Source organism: Hemibagrus wyckioides, linkage group LG21 (genome assembly GCF_019097595.1).
Source record: "Hemibagrus wyckioides isolate EC202008001 linkage group LG21, SWU_Hwy_1.0, whole genome shotgun sequence".
Lineage (NCBI taxonomy): Eukaryota > Metazoa > Chordata > Actinopteri > Siluriformes > Bagridae > Hemibagrus > Hemibagrus wyckioides.
In genome coordinates, this window is record NC_080730.1 from 2,404,342 (window position 1) to 2,422,204 (window position 17,863).

General features: G+C 41.9%; 1 protein-coding gene across 2 annotated transcripts in view; it reads left to right on the top strand.

Moving 5' to 3' along the window:
* LOC131342486 (E3 ubiquitin-protein ligase TRIM62) overlaps positions 1–14,596 on the top strand; it is a 40,508-nt gene extending 25,912 nt beyond the window's left edge. Inside the window, exons 4-7 of one of the 2 annotated variants that reach the window (XM_058373446.1) lie at positions 4,855–5,111; positions 5,260–5,304; positions 5,642–5,757; positions 10,034–14,596. In XM_058373446.1, coding sequence (XP_058229429.1) covers positions 4,855–5,111; positions 5,260–5,304; positions 5,642–5,757; positions 10,034–10,584 — 969 coding nt within the window. In that variant the 3' untranslated portion in view covers positions 10,585–14,596. The remainder of the gene's footprint in view (positions 1–4,854; positions 5,112–5,259; positions 5,305–5,641; positions 5,758–10,033) is intronic. The other variant, XM_058373447.1, reaches the window with a different exon arrangement.
* Positions 14,597–17,863: the final 3,267 nt, after the last annotated feature.

Here is a 17,863-nt window from a genome sequence, read left to right on the forward strand (position 1 = left end):
GCACCGGGTCATCGTCCTCTCACGCATCACTGAGTTTTCGGCAGAACGCTGACGATCTCCTTCTGGGGAACAGATGAGTATAGTCAGTAGTGAAGTTAATATAGTTAGTAGAATTAGTACTGTAGAGTCAGTATTTAGTGTATTGTACACTTAAAGGAGAAGTTCATTCCCAGAAAAAAATCTCCTTGGTCTTCGCCTGTTCGCTTTGTAAACACTGGGTCTGTAGCTCCGCCTACGTCACGCCTGACCTTCAGATGTGATTACGTAATATGTAGCGTTGCGGACTCGAATCCTAGAGCTAGTGCTAGTCGAGCTATTGTGGTTAAAAAGTCCACAGTTTTTATTTTTCTAAGAAAATGAGCGATGGTTTGTGTAGATAAGAGCCTTCTTCCTGGGCTGGGATGGAGGTTTAGAGCTCTCTGAAGCTGCATTTAAACTGCATTCTGGAAGGTCAAACTCACGCCCATCATTGGTGTCCACTATATGGAGAAAAATCCTGAAATGTTCTCCTCAAAAATCATCATTTCTTTACCACTGAAGACAGAAAGACATGAACATCTTGGATGACAAGGGAGGAGGAAATTATTTGTAGAAATTTGTTCAGGAAGTGAACTTCTCCTTTATCAGAGAAGATTAAAGTCAGTATCTAGGTATCTAATATCTAAGATTCAGTATTGGAAAGTTAATATATAAGCTGTACAGAGAGCAGGAATGTTAGCACTGTAGAGCTAATAGCATTGAAGAGTCGGTGATGGAGTCACTGTCAAAGTTACAATTGTAGAGTTATTAGTGAAGTAGCCATCAAAGAGTTTCCGCCGGAGACAGTACTGATGTTAATACTGTACAGTTACTAGCAAAGTTGAAGTTGAAGAGTCAGTATTGTTGAGTCAGTGTCAGTGAGTCGGTGCTGAAATAAAGAGGATTAGAGTTAGTAGTGAATTCGAGTTGGTATTAAAGTTGAAGCTCATGTAAAAGTGGGTATCTAAGGTAATATGATAGTCAGTATGGAGGGGCTATAGTATAGAGTCCTATACTGAGGAGCTATAGTATTGAAGTCAGTATTGAAGAAGTCAATATCAACAAGCCTGTAATGAAAATCCTGTAACGAAACTCCACCTTTAATGGACTCCATTAAACTGCAGTGAGCACGTGTAGAAAAGCAAATGAATTCCTTTCAGCAGCTGATAAATGTCCTTCCTGCTCTTCCTCCTGTCTCATTCCATATTCATGACCAGTCTCTCTCCTTTTCTCTCTCTCTCTCTCTCTCTTTTTCAATCTTAGTCTCTGTCTGTCTGTCTCCCTCCCTCTCCATTTTTCTCTCTCTCTCTCTCTCTCTCTCTCTCTCTCTCTCTCTCTCTGTCTGTCTCTCTCAATCTTTGTCTCTGTCTGTCTGTCTCCCTCCATTTCTTTTCTCTCTCTCTCTCTCCATCTCTCTCTCTTTCTCGCTCTCTCCATCTTCGTCTCTGTCTGCCTGTCTCCCTCTCTCTCACTTCTCTCCATTTTTCTCTCTTCCTGTCTCTCTCTCTCTCTCTCTCTCTCTCTGTCTGTCTCTCTCTTTGTCTGTTTCTCTCTCTCTCCATCTCTCTCTCGCTGTCTCTCTCTCTGCACTCGACAGTGAAATTTCATCGAGCAGTTTGCTTTATTGAGCAGCCTCTTCATCACAGCACCTCGTGCTAATCAGCAGAGAGACGGCACTGCAATCACAGCAGTCTTCTCTCCATCCGACTCTTTTCTCTTCCTCTCTCTCTCTCTCTCTCTCTCTCTCTCCCTCCCTCCCCCTCTTCCACACACCTCTGTCACACTACTGAAGGTGATTGGTTTTCTGCATGCTTCGAGCGTCTCACTCGCGTTCCTCAGCTCGCTCTTCATGTCTATTTGTTAGGACATAGACTTTTAGCTTCTGCTTTGTGTCTTGTATCAGTAACATGCTTGTGTTCTGTTAATGTTCTATTAATCAGGGTGAAAAGTGGGACTAATCAATCAGTTTAGTGAATAAATCCATCTTAATCCTCTGTAGTGCAGCGTCTTGTTTCGTCTTAGCTTCTTAGACGAGGAAAAAGAAAGAAAAACGCTGGTGAATGCTATATCATCAGCCTACTGATCCTGCTGGTCTTCTGGCAGCTACAAATAAAATAAACCTGGAGCTAGACTGGACATGTAATCAGCTTTGTCCTTGGCATCTGTGCTGGTCATTTTTCCCTGCCTGAGATAACAGGGTGGTAGATTGTTCTCCGTTTATCAGGGTAGGTGTGGAGAGAAGGAAACATTAAAAAAGCACTGCTGTGCAACAGAGAATCACAGAAGACCACCAGTTTATAAGATACACAGTCCTGATACACCCATGACGAATGAATCCATCACCCAAATAACATCTGGACACTCGTGGTTCTCTGGTTGCTCTTTGCACCCACAAACTCACCTACTCTGACCAGCCAAATGTTTGTGGAAAAAAAAAATCACATCCATATGAAGTTCTTCCTCATGACGATGCTCCTGTGCACAAAACAGCTCTGTGAAGACATGGTGTGGAGGTAAAGGATGGAGAAAGTGGAAGTTCTCGAGTGTTCTGCACAGAGCCCTGACTGTGACTGTGTTCATCTTTGGGATGAACTGGAACTGGAGTCTCCTCAACATCCCAACATCAGAGCTGAATGATCACTAATCCCCACAGCCATGATCCAACATCTAGTGGAAAGCCATCAGAGAAGAGAAGAGTGGAGGTGATTACAGCAGTAAAGGAAATAAATCTGGAATGTGATACACTTTTGGTCAGTAAAGTGTACACCTAAATGGCCATTAATCTCTCCTTTACTCGCAGCAGCATTACTTTTCTTCTCAGAAGGTTACCTTCAGCAAACTCGAGCGAACCCTCTCCAGTTTCAGAGAGCTGTTTATGGGCTTCAGCACCGTCGTTGCGTCTGACGGAGAGGCTCTGCAGGGAGGTGGGTTTGATTAGCAGATGCTCAGGGGAGCGAGCTGCAGGAAAACCTAGCATCTGCAGGCTAGGTGGCTTTAAATAGCTCATAGCTCTCGTAGTCTCCGCCTGAAGTAGAGCTCTCATGGAGCTCAACATCAAGAGCTCGACATCATTAGAGCGTCACTAAACACCGCTCATCCATCAGGCATCACCAGGTGTGCAGTCCTGCCTACGGGAATAGAGCAGATCCTCGCTCAGTTGGGGGTTCGAGCAATCTTAATGAGATTTCAGCCATCGTGTGGCCAGGAAATGGTGTTTCTGTTTGAACATCAGGTGCAGTGAGGATGAAGACGGCAGTTCTGTTCTCTTTTGTTTTGAGGGAGATTACATGCAGGTGAATGTTGTTGATGTTTGTCTCTGTTCGTCTTTTCCCTCTTGCTTGATGAGAGACAACATGCGGATGTCAAGGAGGCAGAATGTTGCAGCAGTCTCCTGTGTGAGAAAGCTCTTTTTACCCTGTGTGGTTTTAGATTTCCTTCTCCACACTGACTTATGATGTGCTTGATGCTCTAATGGACGTGATTGGACCAAATACTATTTTGTTTCACAATTCCTGCCTCATCCTCCCAACAAAAGTGCACAGTGGTTTAATACCCAGCATTTATCTACATGACAGCTTACTCACATGTGAGTACACGCTGTCCATGACTAACACTAAAGATGGGGGAGTCTGATCTCCAGACAGCTTGATCTTATCTGCGCTGTCGTCACGACGACGCCCCAGCTTTCGAGCGTTTTGTAAGCCTGACTTATTGTCTTTAATGTGTACAAAAAGAGGATTGCGCTTCCACGGGCTATTGTATTACACCATAGCAGTGTTGAATTCTCGACTCTGATTGGTCAGAAGGTGTCATTTTATGTAACTTATAGTAGTGAAGTTTTGTATTGATGCTCTTGTTCTTATACAGTGTTGTTTCCATAGTAACAACTCCTTTACAGGGACAGCAACAATCCATGTAAACAGATTATTTTATTTTAATATAAGCCTGTGAAAAGAGTCTCTAGTGTCAGAGGTTACACTGTAGGTTTTGAGACATACACTATATTGCCAAAAGTTTTGGGATGCCTGCCTTTACTTGCACATGAATGGTTTAGGAGTGTGTTTATGGGAATTTTTGACCGTTCCTCTAGAAGCACATTTGTGAGGTCAGGCACTGATGTTGGACGAGAAGGCCTGGCTCGCAGTCTCCACTCTAATTCATCCCAAAGGTGTTCTATGGGGTTGAGGTCAGGACTCTGAGTTTGGTGTGGAGGAACTTGACTGACCTGCACACTCAGCCATGTCTTTATGGATCTTGCTTTGTACAGTCATGTTGGAACAGGAAGGGGTCATCCCCAAACTGTTCCCACAAAGTTAGGAGCATGAAATTGTCCAAAATGTCTTGGTATGAAGCTGAAGCATTAAGAGTTCCTTTCACTGGAACTAAGGGGCCGAGCCCAACCCCTGAAAAACAACACCTGAACTCAGTGATTTGGAGGGGTGTCCCAAAACTTTTGGCAGCATAGTGTATTCAGGATGTTGTATTTTGCCATTTCTAGCTGCTATAATATAAGAGATAACAGGAACGCACTTGTTAGCTGATGGATAATAGGAAATGAATCATCTTCAGCATGCTAACAGGAACGACATTTTAGTTTCTGTGTTTTATTCTTTACTTAGTGACATTAATGTGTATAAAGATTTGCCTAGAGCTTTTTCTTTCTACTTCACAGGTCTGATTAAACGTATTCTTTTTTATCTCCAGCTTGCCTTTAATATAAAACTAATCAAATGCTGGTTACTGACTTACACTCTAACTTACTGATCTTCATATTTACTCTAAATGGGTTCATAATCACATGTTTGATTCTCTCTCTTCCTCCGCCTTTCTGTGCAGTCTTCAGCTAAAAGCCTGCGAGCTACGATCGGCGAGGCGTTTGATCGTCTGCAGCGCTTCCTGCGCGAGAGGCAGAAGAGCATGCTGGAAGAACTGGAAGCCGACACGGCTCGCACCCTGTCCGACATCGAGCACAAGATCCAGCGCTACAGCCAGCAGCTCCGCGATGTCAAGGAGGGCATCCAGATCCTGCAGGATAAGCTGAGCGAAACCGGACGCCACGAGTTTCTGGAAGGGGTGGCCCTCACCGCCGAAAGGTAGGGGTGAGGACGGTGGACGAGGTGGGCGGGGGTTTGGAGGGGAGGGATTTCAGAGGGAAAGTGATGAGGGAGGGAGGGGTTTAAACAGTGGTTCGATTTTTCAGTCTATAACGCCTTGTCTCCTTCTCTTATAAACGCTGGTCAGAGAGCAAGTGATTCGTGGAAGGTATTGCTGGTGGAAGATACCAAGGCAAGTCAGGATATTTATAACTCGGTGTGTTTTTGTGACAAGTTTGATGGAGACAAGTAGACCAGAGTAAAGAGCTGATAGGAGCAGCAGTAGTCGGGGATGAACAGGTTCCTTCTGTAAAGATTTTCACCATTGCTTGAATGAAGGTCCTTCTTATTTTTATTTTCTTTTTATTTAAACATAGAGCAGATGAGTGACCGTATGAGCGAGTGCATGGTGTGATAAATGTCAGGTTAGATCTAAAGACAGCTGTGTTTTGGGGATTTGTGTAAATCCTGTTGAATAATAAGGACGCTTTACAAGTTAACAGAACAAGTATTTTCTTGTTTCTCTACAGAATAAAAGGCAAAATACACGAAACCAACCTCACCTACGAAGACTTTCCCACATCTAAATACATGGGTCCGTTACAGTACACGATCTGGAAGTCTCTGTTCCAGGATATCAATCCAGGTAACTTTCCATTTGCTGCGTTTCCATTTCCTGAAATTCCTGAAACGGGAAGCCGCTGTCAGCGTCGGTGTGTCGGTGTCCCGGCATGGCTTGTGTGTTAGGGTTGAGGTGAGGATCATTGTTAATGCTGACCTCTTTGTTCTGTTCGGCAGTTTATCGTGAAAAACAGCTCTGATAAACATGTGATCAGTAGTCATGCATCCTGCTGCTGTCAATGCTAAAGCAACCACAAAAATGTTAGAAAGTGTTTCTTTTGGCGTAAAAAGATTTATTTTCTCCCCTTGTTGACTGAAATATTTCTTTGGCATCTCTGTTAAATATAGTTACTAAATATAGTTACTATATACATGCCTAAATATTAGGATTGATAGGATATGTTGTATTGAATATCATGATAAATTATAATTTCACCATGTGCTTTTCTGAAATATAATATAAATATAAATATAAAAGATATTAGATAATATTAGAAAATAAAAAGAACATTAAAAAATATGTTAATATAAAAATGTTTTAAATATTTATATTTTTTTATATTATTTTTTTATATTACAATTTGGACGTACATATATATATATATATATATATATATATATATATATATATATATATATATATATATATATAGATATGTATATTTTTTTTTTTTTGTTTTGTTAAAAATATATTCAAAATTATAAATGTTTAATATTAGAATAAAAAATGTTTCAAATAATTACAGTATGACTGGATGGAGATTAGTATGTATAAAAAAATTAAATGATATTAGAATAAAAATATTTCAAATAATTACAATTTATATATTTGTTAAAAGTTTGTACTTTTTGTATCATGTTAAATATTTTTAATGTTTATTTTCTGTTAAGTGCACTGATTTATATTTTTTTAGATTTATAAATCTAAATAAAAATACATGAATCATTTTTATGTATTTTTATATGATACGAAGTATTAATGATTTTAATAATTAATAATATTATTATTAATTACTTTTATTATTAATAATTAACTAATATTATTTATTTATTTATAACATTTTTTTTTTGTTAGTGTACAAATGTTTATATAGTGAAACAAGTGAAATATATTTAATATTTATATAGTGAAACAAGAATAGTGTTATGATGGTGATTTTCGTCAGATCGCTCCGCCCCTCTCGGACACGTACACGCTTTCCATTCAAGGTTTAGTGTGAGATCAGATCTGCGTCTTTAAACATGGCTGATGCTTTATTTTAGCTTGTAAACGCTGCATTCCGTTTCACTTTACAACTCAACGTATTGTGATTTCTTTGGAAAAAGTGTTTTTATTTAGAACTTGGCTTCTGTTACACTACTGATACTCATAACATTATCACAACATCTGGAAAGACCAGATCTGGTGCAGATAACAAAAAAATCACAACACATGCACCGGATTTTGGCTTGTGGTTCAGTTATTTAGTAAGAGTATGAAAGAAAATGTGATTTCTGATGAGCTTTATCACTCCATCTGCTCTTTCACCCGTTCCTCCAGTTAAAGCAGAGAAAGGGGGGGTGGGACGGGTGGGACCTCACGCTCTTCAATCAGTTCTCCAATTGTGAATCATGACGGCGACCGAAACGAGCCTCCTCGACTGAGTGCAGAATGAAACAATCAGTCCAGATCCATGTCTCCGGAGCTCAGTAATGACACTGCAACACCTACCCTGTAGTGCAGAGATGGATTTTTGGGATTATTAGAGAGATGTCTGATCGCTTTTTTTCCTTTTCTTTCTTTTTTGGTCATTCTTTAGCTTTTCTTCAGCCTCTTCCCCAGGGTGTAGCTTTAAATTTTGGTTTCTCTCTCTCTCTCTCTCTCTCTCTCTGTCTGTGTGTGTCTGTGTGTGTCTGTGTGTGTCTGTGTGTGTCTGTGTGTGTCTGTGTGTGTGTTGAGAGAGGCAGCCTGAAATATTAATGTGCTACCTGATGCTCAAACTGTCATTGAATGGAAACAACATCCCATCCGCTGTCCCTGCTCCAGGCTCGGCTATAAATAGGACGGATGGAAAGCTTTCAGGGAATTTTCCTCCTCCTCAGTCTCTGTGCCTGTCTGTGGGGCAGGAGGAAAACAAGGCAGTGTTGTTTAGACGTGAATAATTCCACACCAGTTTCATGTCAGTGCAGGGAGGAATACTGGTGTATGAGAGAGAGGGGGAGAGAGAGAGAGAGAGAGAGAGAGAGAGAGTCTCTGTGCTTCGTGTAAGTCTTGCCTCACATTGCCTCCACAGCGAAGCCACACAGCGTGCTTCAGGAGCGAACATAATGCAGCCGGGGGTTAGTTCACAATTAGCCAGATGTTTCAGGAATTATAAGGCATGTGATTTGTTGAAGCAGTGTTTGTATTATTTCTCATATTTTTATTTCAGTCTACAGACTTCAATTTCGATCATTTTAATTTCCATCAAATTTAATGAAATTTTTTTAAAAAAAACATATTTTGTATTTGTGAGGTTATTTCCATCGGAGTCTCCCAGCAGACACTCTCATCACACTCCCAACCCAATCCCATCACACTCCCAGCCCAGTCCCATCACACCCCATCACACTCCCAGCCCAATCCAATGACAGTCTCAGCCCAGTCCCACCACACTCCCATCAAACTCACAACCCAATCCCATCAAACTCCCAGCCCAGTCCCACCACACCCCATCACACTCGCAGCTGAATCCTATCACACACCCAGCCCAGTGCCATCACACTGCCATCACACCCCATCATACCCCATCACACTCCCAGCCCAGTCCCATCACACCCCATCACACTCCCAGCCCAATCCAATGACAGTCTCAGCCCAGTCCCACCACACTCCCATCAAACTCACAACCCAATCCCATCAAACTCCCAGCCCAGTCCCACCACACCCCATCACACTCGCAGCTGAATCCCATCACACACCCAGCCCAGTGCCATCACACTGCCATCACACCCCATCATACCCCATCACACTCCCAGCCCCAGTCCCATCACACCCCATCACACTCCCAGCCCAATCCAATGACAGTCTCAGCCCAGTCCCACCACACTCCCATCACACTTCCAGCCAAGACCCACCCCAATCCCATCACATTCCCACCCCAGTCCCGTCACACTCCCATCACACTTCCATCACACTCCCAGCCCAATCCTGTCATACTCCTAGCCCAGTCCAGTCTCACCACACTCCCAGCACAATCCCGCCACACTCCCATCCCAGTCCCATCACACTCCCAGCCCAAACCCACCACACTCCCATCACACTTCCAGCCCACTCTCCCAGCATGTTGCTTGCAGTGTCTTATATATTTATATAAAACTTATTAAAAGGAAGTGTTAGTCGTCAACAAGCAAAGGGTGAGGGTTCGTAGAATTTCATATACGCTCGTTCATGTTAAGGTTATTTGCATGCAGGAACCAAGCTTTCTAACACTCACCTCCACCTCAAGGGCAACTTTCCTTTTTTATTTATTTTTTAATTCTCTTCACATTCTCCAGCCACCACAATACCTCTGGGCATTGTAGCAGAGAAACAGACAAGCATACAGAGCAGCTCTCTCTTTCTCTCTCTCTCTCTCTCTCTCTCTCTCTCTGTGTGTGTGTGTGTGTTTGGAATTTGAAGATGGAATGAGAGGGAGTTAGAGTTTGTCAGATGAAAGCAATCACAGTGTGACGGTCGTGAGTGTGGTGGAGTGGAGGTGGGTGCTGTGAGTAATAATGTTTCAGCTTGGCGCTGGGTGGAGGAGCTGCATCAGCACTTATGAATGAGGATGAGGATCTCTCCCTCTCTCCCTCTCTCTCTCTCTCGTCTCTCTTGCAGCCAGGGGAAGAGAAGCTAATTTTTTTTCTAAACAAATGAGTGTTTTGTTAGAATACTGCAGGACAACACAGTGATGATGGAAGTAGAAAAAAGGGAAGATTATTATTATTATTATATATAACACCACACATTAGTCCATGAGCAGTGTTATAGTTCTGTATTTGACTTTTTCTTGCTTGTTATTTGTAGAGAGCTTCTAACAATAAAGTGTGTGACAGAGCAGCTTTACACAAGTCTGTAGGATTACAGCAGCAGCTCTTAGGTACAGATCTACAGCATCCAGGTGAGAGATTCTGGTCAGTGAAGGTCTTGTGGTCTAGAGGAGCAGAAGGTGAATCATGAGTGTAGGCGCTTATTAACAGCATCGTCTTAGGTTTGAACCGGAATTGAATAGCATTCAGAATTCTTCAGGGTAGGAAAGTATTTAATCAGTTTCTTTTTCTTTTTCTTTTCTAACTTTCAGTGCCTGCTGCTTTGACTCTGGATCCGTTGACCGCGCACCAGAGGCTGATCCTGTCTGACGACTGCACCATAGTGGCGTACGGGAACCTGCACCCGCAGCCCCTGCAGGACTCGCCGCGCCGATTCGACGTAGAGGTGTCGGTGCTGGGGGCCGAGGGCTTCTGCTCAGGGGTGCACTACTGGGAGGTGATGGTGTCCGAGAAGACCCAGTGGATGATCGGCGTGGCCAACGAGACGGTCAGCCGCAAGGGCAGCATCCAGATCAGCCCGAGCCGTGGCTTCTACTGCATCGTCATGCACGACGGCAACCAGTACAGCGCCTGCACCGAGCCCTGGACCCGCCTCAATGTCAAGAGCAAGCTGGAGAAAGTGGGCGTGTACCTAGACTACCCCAAAGGCCTGCTAGTCTTCTACAATGCCGACGACATGTCCTGGCTCTACACGTACCGAGAGAAGTTCCCCGGCAAGCTGTTCCCGTACTTCAGCCCCGGTCAGAGTCACGCCAACGGGAAGAACGTGCAGCCGTTACGGATCAACACCGTGCGACTATAGGCTGCCCTTCCAATTCAACCTTCAGTCTTCAAGAGACCAGTAGTGTTTTGTTTTTGTTGTTTTTGGTGCTCCGTTTTTAAGTTCTGGCTCAGAACTCCAGACACGCTTTATAGCACCGTGACCTCTCGAATATTTTTCAATTCCAGCTTTCGACAGTGCCGTGCATCGGGAGCGGTGGCAGAAATTCTTCTACATTTCTGATGCGACATTTCCTCTGCTGGCTTTTTGTACATTCAGTGTTTCTGGTCATTTGTAATCGTGCCGTGGCCCTCTCGCTCTCCCAGCTGCTTCACACACACACACACACACATACACACACAATGCTCCAACTCATATCCTGTCAGCCTCCAGAGGCCAAGTGCTCACTCTCAGCCCTCTTCTTTTCAGAGAGGGAGAGATAGAGAGATAGAGAGAGAGAGAGAGAGAGAGAGAGAGAAAGCACTGTTGTATTTCAGCTCGAAATGTGAAGATGTGTCACTTTTTATTCATTGTGCAATCATTTTTGGCATGTTCTATGGAATGTCCAGGACGCTATACCACTATTCTTTTCTCTTATTCATTTCCCTGTGATTAATGAGATAAGATTGTGTGTGTGTGTGTGTGTGTGTTTAAGGATTTTATTCTCTACCGTTCACCGCTGTGATGAGGTAATGAGAACGGCACGTCGTCTTCTGCCGCTCAGGTGACCTTTATCCGCGGCCGCGGTCTTCACAGTCGGCCACCGGTAATTGCGGTGTGTCCGGGTGCGCGGGCGTGTGTGCGAGTTTGAGGCGAGTCTGACCCTGACACTTGTGTTTTATGTCCAGTTTTAGATTCAGGACACAGCAGGAAGAATAAACTGGCATCACCTGAGCATTATGTTAAGAATTAAAGACATCAGAGTTACTGCTATCACTCAGAGTAAAATATTTTGGTATAACTGCACACACTGAGGTGTTTTATTTCTCTTGTACCACAGCCAGCGATGATAATTCAAAACCATTCAATCCGTTCATAGTTACGTTGTGAAATATTCGTTATAGCAGCTCTAAACAGTTCACTTCACCAGCGTCTCGTTTTTGTTTTCTTTTCAAGTTGATGAGGCAAAAAAGAAAAAAAAACACCCCAGCTCGTAATGTTACAGAAAACAACAAAAACATATTTCCTGTTTTCTCAAGACTTTAATGTGGAGTGCATTTTAAAAATTCACATAAATTTTTTTTATTTGATATTGCTATATCACAGGTTATTAGTCTTGAGCTGTTGCCATAGAAACCAATAGCCAATCAAAACGGATGATTCAACAAGGCTGTGGTATTAAAACATCGATCGAGCGACTGTTCGCTCTTCTTTTCCCCTTCACGTCTTTTAAAACCGTTCATTTCTTACATTCCTTTATTCCCAGTCACGCTGTCGTTCCTCTGGACGTCTCACTGGGACGGTCAGTGTGTTAAAACAAGCAAGGGCTGTGACTGCGTCGGGCCATCTGTCACCTCCAGCACGTTTACGAGGCAGAAATGGTGCGAGGCAGTCACTTGATTTCCATTGATATCCATTCCATGTATATTTTTAAAAACTTAAAAATGCAAGGGCCAAACGTTTTTATTTCTGTTCTTCATGTAAATAGATAATGATGTTGGTTTTTTTCCTGTTGTGGTGTGTTCAGTGGGGGCAGAGATGATGGTCTTACATGAAAGCACGGCACAATTATTTGATTTATTTATTTTTTTATTTTAAAGAACACTACCCCTGTTTGTGAACGCACTTTGTTCTTGGTTCCTTTGTCCTGAATGGTTCCCCACCCCCCACCCCCACCCTGCTACAGCAGTGTAAACACGGCCATATTCTCCACGGCCTTGTTATAAACCCTGCCTTCTTTTGTGCTAATGCTTCAGGGAGTCTTTACAATTTCTTTCTATTTTATTTTCCCTTTGTTCCCACGTCAGCAATATAACCACTTCCAAGTAAGAAAGTAAACATGCACTGGACAAACAATAAACGTAAAAGAAGAGTTGATGATCGTCTGACGTTAAAAATGAAGCTCTCCCTTGCAAAACATGAAACTTAGAAATTTATAGAAAATTCAGTGTAAATATTAGCTTCCTAATAAAAAAGGAGTCTCTTGAGTGAGATCTAATTCGTGGTTAAAACTCTTCCACTGGTCTTACAGTTTATCCAGAGATACAGTGAAGTGGGAACAGCCCGAGGGTTGGGTTGGTATTCTCCAACAATAAACACTGATTCACTGAAAGGGAAATCCCCCCCCCACAAAAAAAAAAATTTTCTAGTGATGTTTGCACCTCTGCTTTGAGCTTGAAGTAAATGTCTCATGTATTTGAGGTCAGCAAAGCACAAAACTCACAAATAGATTAACTATTAGCTCCACAGGAAAAAAAATGAATTTGTTTCCCTAAAAAAGAGGAAGAGCCTCACATGTTAAAATTCTGAGACTTTTATTGTCCGTGTCACTTGGGTTTTTTTTAATTTATTATCTGAAGGCTCCAGGATGCACCCTGCACATATTTCAGTATAAAGTTATTTCGGCTCTTATAGACACGGTGCCTTTTTTAGATGGCTGAGTTATTAACACGCGCACCACTAACTCATCTGATCATTAATTCACTGCCCACTTCATTTGTCCAGAAACAAAATCCCTGAATTTCTTCTTACGCTTTAAAGAAACGAAATCCATATACACTGATCAGGCATAACATTATGACCACCTGTCCAATGTTGTGTTGGCCCTGACCCATTGAGGCATGGACTCCACTAGATCCCTGAAGGTGTGGTGTGGGATCTGGCACCAAGATTTTAGCAGCAGATCCTTAAAGTCCTGTAAGTTGTGAGGTGGGACCTCCATGGGACTTAAAGGATACTTTTGATAGATACTGACCACTGCAGACCGGGAACACCCCACAAGAGCTGCAGTTTTGGAGATGCTCTGATCCAGTGGTCTAGCCATCACAATTTGGCCCTTAAGGTCAAACTCACTCAAATCCTTACGCTTGTCCATTTTTCCTGCTTCTAACATCAACTTTGAGGACAAAATGTTGACTTGCTGCCTAATATATCCCACCCACTAACAGGTGCCATGATGAGGAGATACTCAGTCTTATTCACGTCACTGGTCAGTGATCATAATGTTATGGCTGATCGGTGTACACTGACGGATGCATCGTTGTTAACCATAATGATCTGAGTGACGTTTGAAGGGGCGGGACTTTTTTGGAAGGGTTTTGTTTCCCAGGATTTGATTGGCTTGTGAAAAGTGTTCTTTCCAAAACAAGCACACGATTGAAGGATTGAGGATAATAGAGAATCTGCCCATTCACATAAGTATTGGCACCCTAGCGTTAACTCAAATTCTAGACTGGGGGGAGGGGCTCGATAAGGATTGGTGTGGTTTTTTTTTTTGTTTGTTTTTTTGTCTTGTTCACAATTCTAGCATAACGTTGCTGCACATTAGGTGAAAGTTCAATGTCCACAAAAAGATTTGTACAAATCACAGACGGATTGCTGACCACAAACATGAGCCAAGAGGATAAAACTGATGTAAATGCGTGTCTTTGACACTAACGAGCATTAATTACTGGCACTGTGAGTGCTGATGGAGACCAAACTGAATTGTTTTACCGCCGCTTTATTTTCTTTTTATTCTTCATTCCATGTATTAATCTTGTATCTCTGCACACTTGGGTTATTTATATTTGTGTGTGTGTGTGTCATATTTTGCTCTATTTGTATTTAAAGGTTTTTGGAAGCGCTGAGCATTATGGGATGTGCAGGCGTGTGTACAGTGCAGTATCTCGGATGGTTTTTGGGGAAGTGTGTGTGTGTGTGTGTGTGTGTGTGTGTATCAATTCATTTAAACAATGTTTACTCTGATGATTATAACGGTGATGAGCGTGATGACCGTGTGTCCGGATGACTGACGCTTTGCACCCGTCGTTGTGTAAACACACTGTGGTGTGCTCTCGCTGCTGGACCTTCATGAAAAAATGTTTTACTGTACGAATAAAGACCGGTCAAACCAGCGCGGTGTCATCTCGTCTCGTTTCTTTACCGCGGTCCAGAAGCTCATTAACCTTCTCCAGGATTGTGTGTTTGGCTGACGACTGACTGTTTCTGTATTTGTGTGTGTGTGTGTGTTTTTTTACAGTGCTTCTCACATCCTGGCCGAATGCCACCACGTCAGACGAATCGATCTGTCTTGCATTTTTAATCGAATCATTTGAACATGGGAGAGAGACGGCAAGCCGAACTCAGAACTCTGAGTATCAGGAGCTCTCCAGTGTCACGTAATTAATACTAGTGTTAGGAAACACACTGACCTGTTTGGCCTTGCTGCAGGCCCTCTGACGCCAAAAGTATTGGCACCCTTCAACAGAATGGGTATCGTTTTGTCCTCTTTAAAACCTGTCTACCCTGTTCCTTACTTTCATCTCTCTTTATTCGTGTCTCTCCCTCTCTCTCTCTCTCTCTCTCATTTTGTTTAAGACTCTTGTGTATGTTCCCCAACTCTATTATCTACAAACACTCAGAGCTCTAAACTTGTTTCTAAGTAATCTACACAATAGTTTTGATGTGTGTATATGACACACCATTCCTAAAATACTGTCATTTTATTGAAGGATGTACAGATGCGTGTAAAAGTTTGCACTCTTCCTTCTTTCTTGCTAAGCAAAAAAAAAAAACAAACCTGTACTTCAACTTCATAACTGTAAACATCTTCAGCTTATTAAATTTCACACACACACACACACACACACACACGCACTTTAGAGTGACGAATGTCATCTTGAGTTATTGACATTTTGCCAGATCTACACCTTGTAATTATAAAAGCAGGACTATTATCTGGAGAGCTCTGATGATGGGTGTGTAATTACGTTGTCTTTGAAGAGAAATGTGTTTATGTAGTGTTTCTGGAAGGAGTCTCCAGTGTCAGTGCTTTGTACCAGTCACGGGTCAAGCTTGTGCTTTCTCACAGAAGGAACGTTTCCTTAAACGGAACTGTAAATTGATTTCAATTGTACTACGTCTCATTAATTAAAAGCGTTAATAGCCGAAGAGGGATAAAATGCTTCGGGATGCTTCCGTTATGATAAAGTGATGGTTTTCCGTGCGGTAACGGTGACTCAGGATCATCACGCCACCTGGTTGCTAATTAGCATCCTGTACCAGCGCGACACGGAGTGTTTTATTAGCTCATTACTGAACGCTCTTCCTCCACACGGCTCCGTTATCGCCTTAATGCGATGCAAATGCTGCAGTCGCTATAAATATTCATCCCCGGCTCTAAGCCGCGTGAATCCTATTTGTTGTACTTAATGTCGCTTTAACGTGATGTATTTTTTTTTTACGCCTGCATTAGTGCATCGATTTTGTTCCCATGTGTCTCCGAGGCTCCTGCAGGTTGTGTTTGTCTGCACAGGCCTGAATTCTTTGGCAGGTTCAACTCACATGCTGTCAGATTAGCATTCGCCCTCAGGCCTCCTAGAGAAAGGAAAGTGGAAATCGGTTTGCTGGAACCTCTGGTGCAGGTTAGAAGGAAAGAAAGAACAAAAGAAAAGTTGTCTTGAGTGTTGCTTAACCTGTGGTGTTCTACAGCTTCTCTTTTAGCGTGCGAGTGAATGAAGAGGGAATTTTACACTGCAGTGCCGGGAGACCTCTGGTGTCCGAAGGTGTAACTTCAGGACTCTCAAGTAAGATTAGAATTAAATAAATTATATAAATAAATAAAAAGTGCTTTATAAAATCAGTCAGAGTTTCAGAGCACTAGAGGAGTTTGAAGGTAAAAGTTAAGAGGGTGCCAATATTTTTTGCACCACTCAGATCACGGTTTGGTCATTTGCTCATGTTTATGAAAACTCGTGTACAATCTTATTTTAGGAGTCGATTTTTATTATTATTGTTAATGTTTTGTGCAGTGTGTGTGCTGACGCTGTAGTTTCTCTGCTAGAAGACAGCAGTGTTTGAGCAGTTCACTGTACAAACATTACAGCAGGAGGAACAGCAAGAAAAGAAAAGAAAGCCAGCTGGATTCCTGAGGACAGTGAGTGAGTGAGGAGGAGAACAGACTTTGGTAAACGTTTGATGTATTATTTTCACAGCACGCCTGCTTCAGCACGTCTTCACCCTTCTCTCGGTCGCACACAGGCTTTTCCATGTCAATCACCTTCACCACACAGGAACATGCACACGCACCAGGAGGCGCAGGTCTTCCTCTTGTCACACACACACACACACACACACACACACACACACACCTTCTCGGCGGAGCCATGGACGAGAATGTGAAGAACCGTAAATATTAACCAAGGACTAAAACACGTGCACTCGTGGATTCTGGGTGGGTGTAAAAATAAATAAGACTTTGTGAAAGTTAAAAATATACAGAATGATCTCTCTAAAAGACCCGAAAAAACATAATTAAGTGCTAATATTAACATACTGAGATTATATTATATATTTTGAATATGAAGAAGGATCTAAAGGTTGGTTGATGTGATAAATATATTGCGATACTCACGATACCCCGTACACATCATGTCCAAGATCTCATGGCACCAGAGTTATCGTCTTTTATTATACTTTTACGATAGCTTGAGCATCAACTGAAGTCGATCCTCATCCAGTAGCGTTTACTACTTAGTGCTTAGTACTTAATATAACTATTAAGTCATGTTATAAAGTAGGATCTTTTCTCAAGAAAGAAAACATTATGAAGCTCAGCAGTTTGTTATAGAAAGTAAATACTACTGGATGTGAGCATCAGCTGAAGTCGATCCTCATCCTAAAGTATTTTCTTTCTACAACAATAGTTTTTTTTTAAGGATTTAACTGAATTAAGTATAAATAAAATTAAATCAATTTAAACTAATTAAGAAAACATTATATTTAAACATTAAGTTCCAAAAATGCATTTCTTTTTCCAAATCTAATTTCTGACATTTAATTTACCTTTTTATATATATATATATATATATATATATATATATATATATATATATATATATATATATATATATATATATATATATATATTAGAGCGTGTGAATTTATATGGTCAGAGCTGCTGAATGAATCAGAATCCAGAGTTCTAATTATTTCATAAAGAGAAAGTCGTTATTACATCACCATATCACTGTATCCTGTCTCTGGAGCCATTAAGGACACTTGTACAACCTCATCTTATTTCTTTTCAGAGGTTAAATGTCAGCGTTTGGAGACGGTCCAAACATTTCTGAAGTGTTTTTTGTTTATCTGATGATCTGTCTGGATTTCGAGTTCTGGTGTC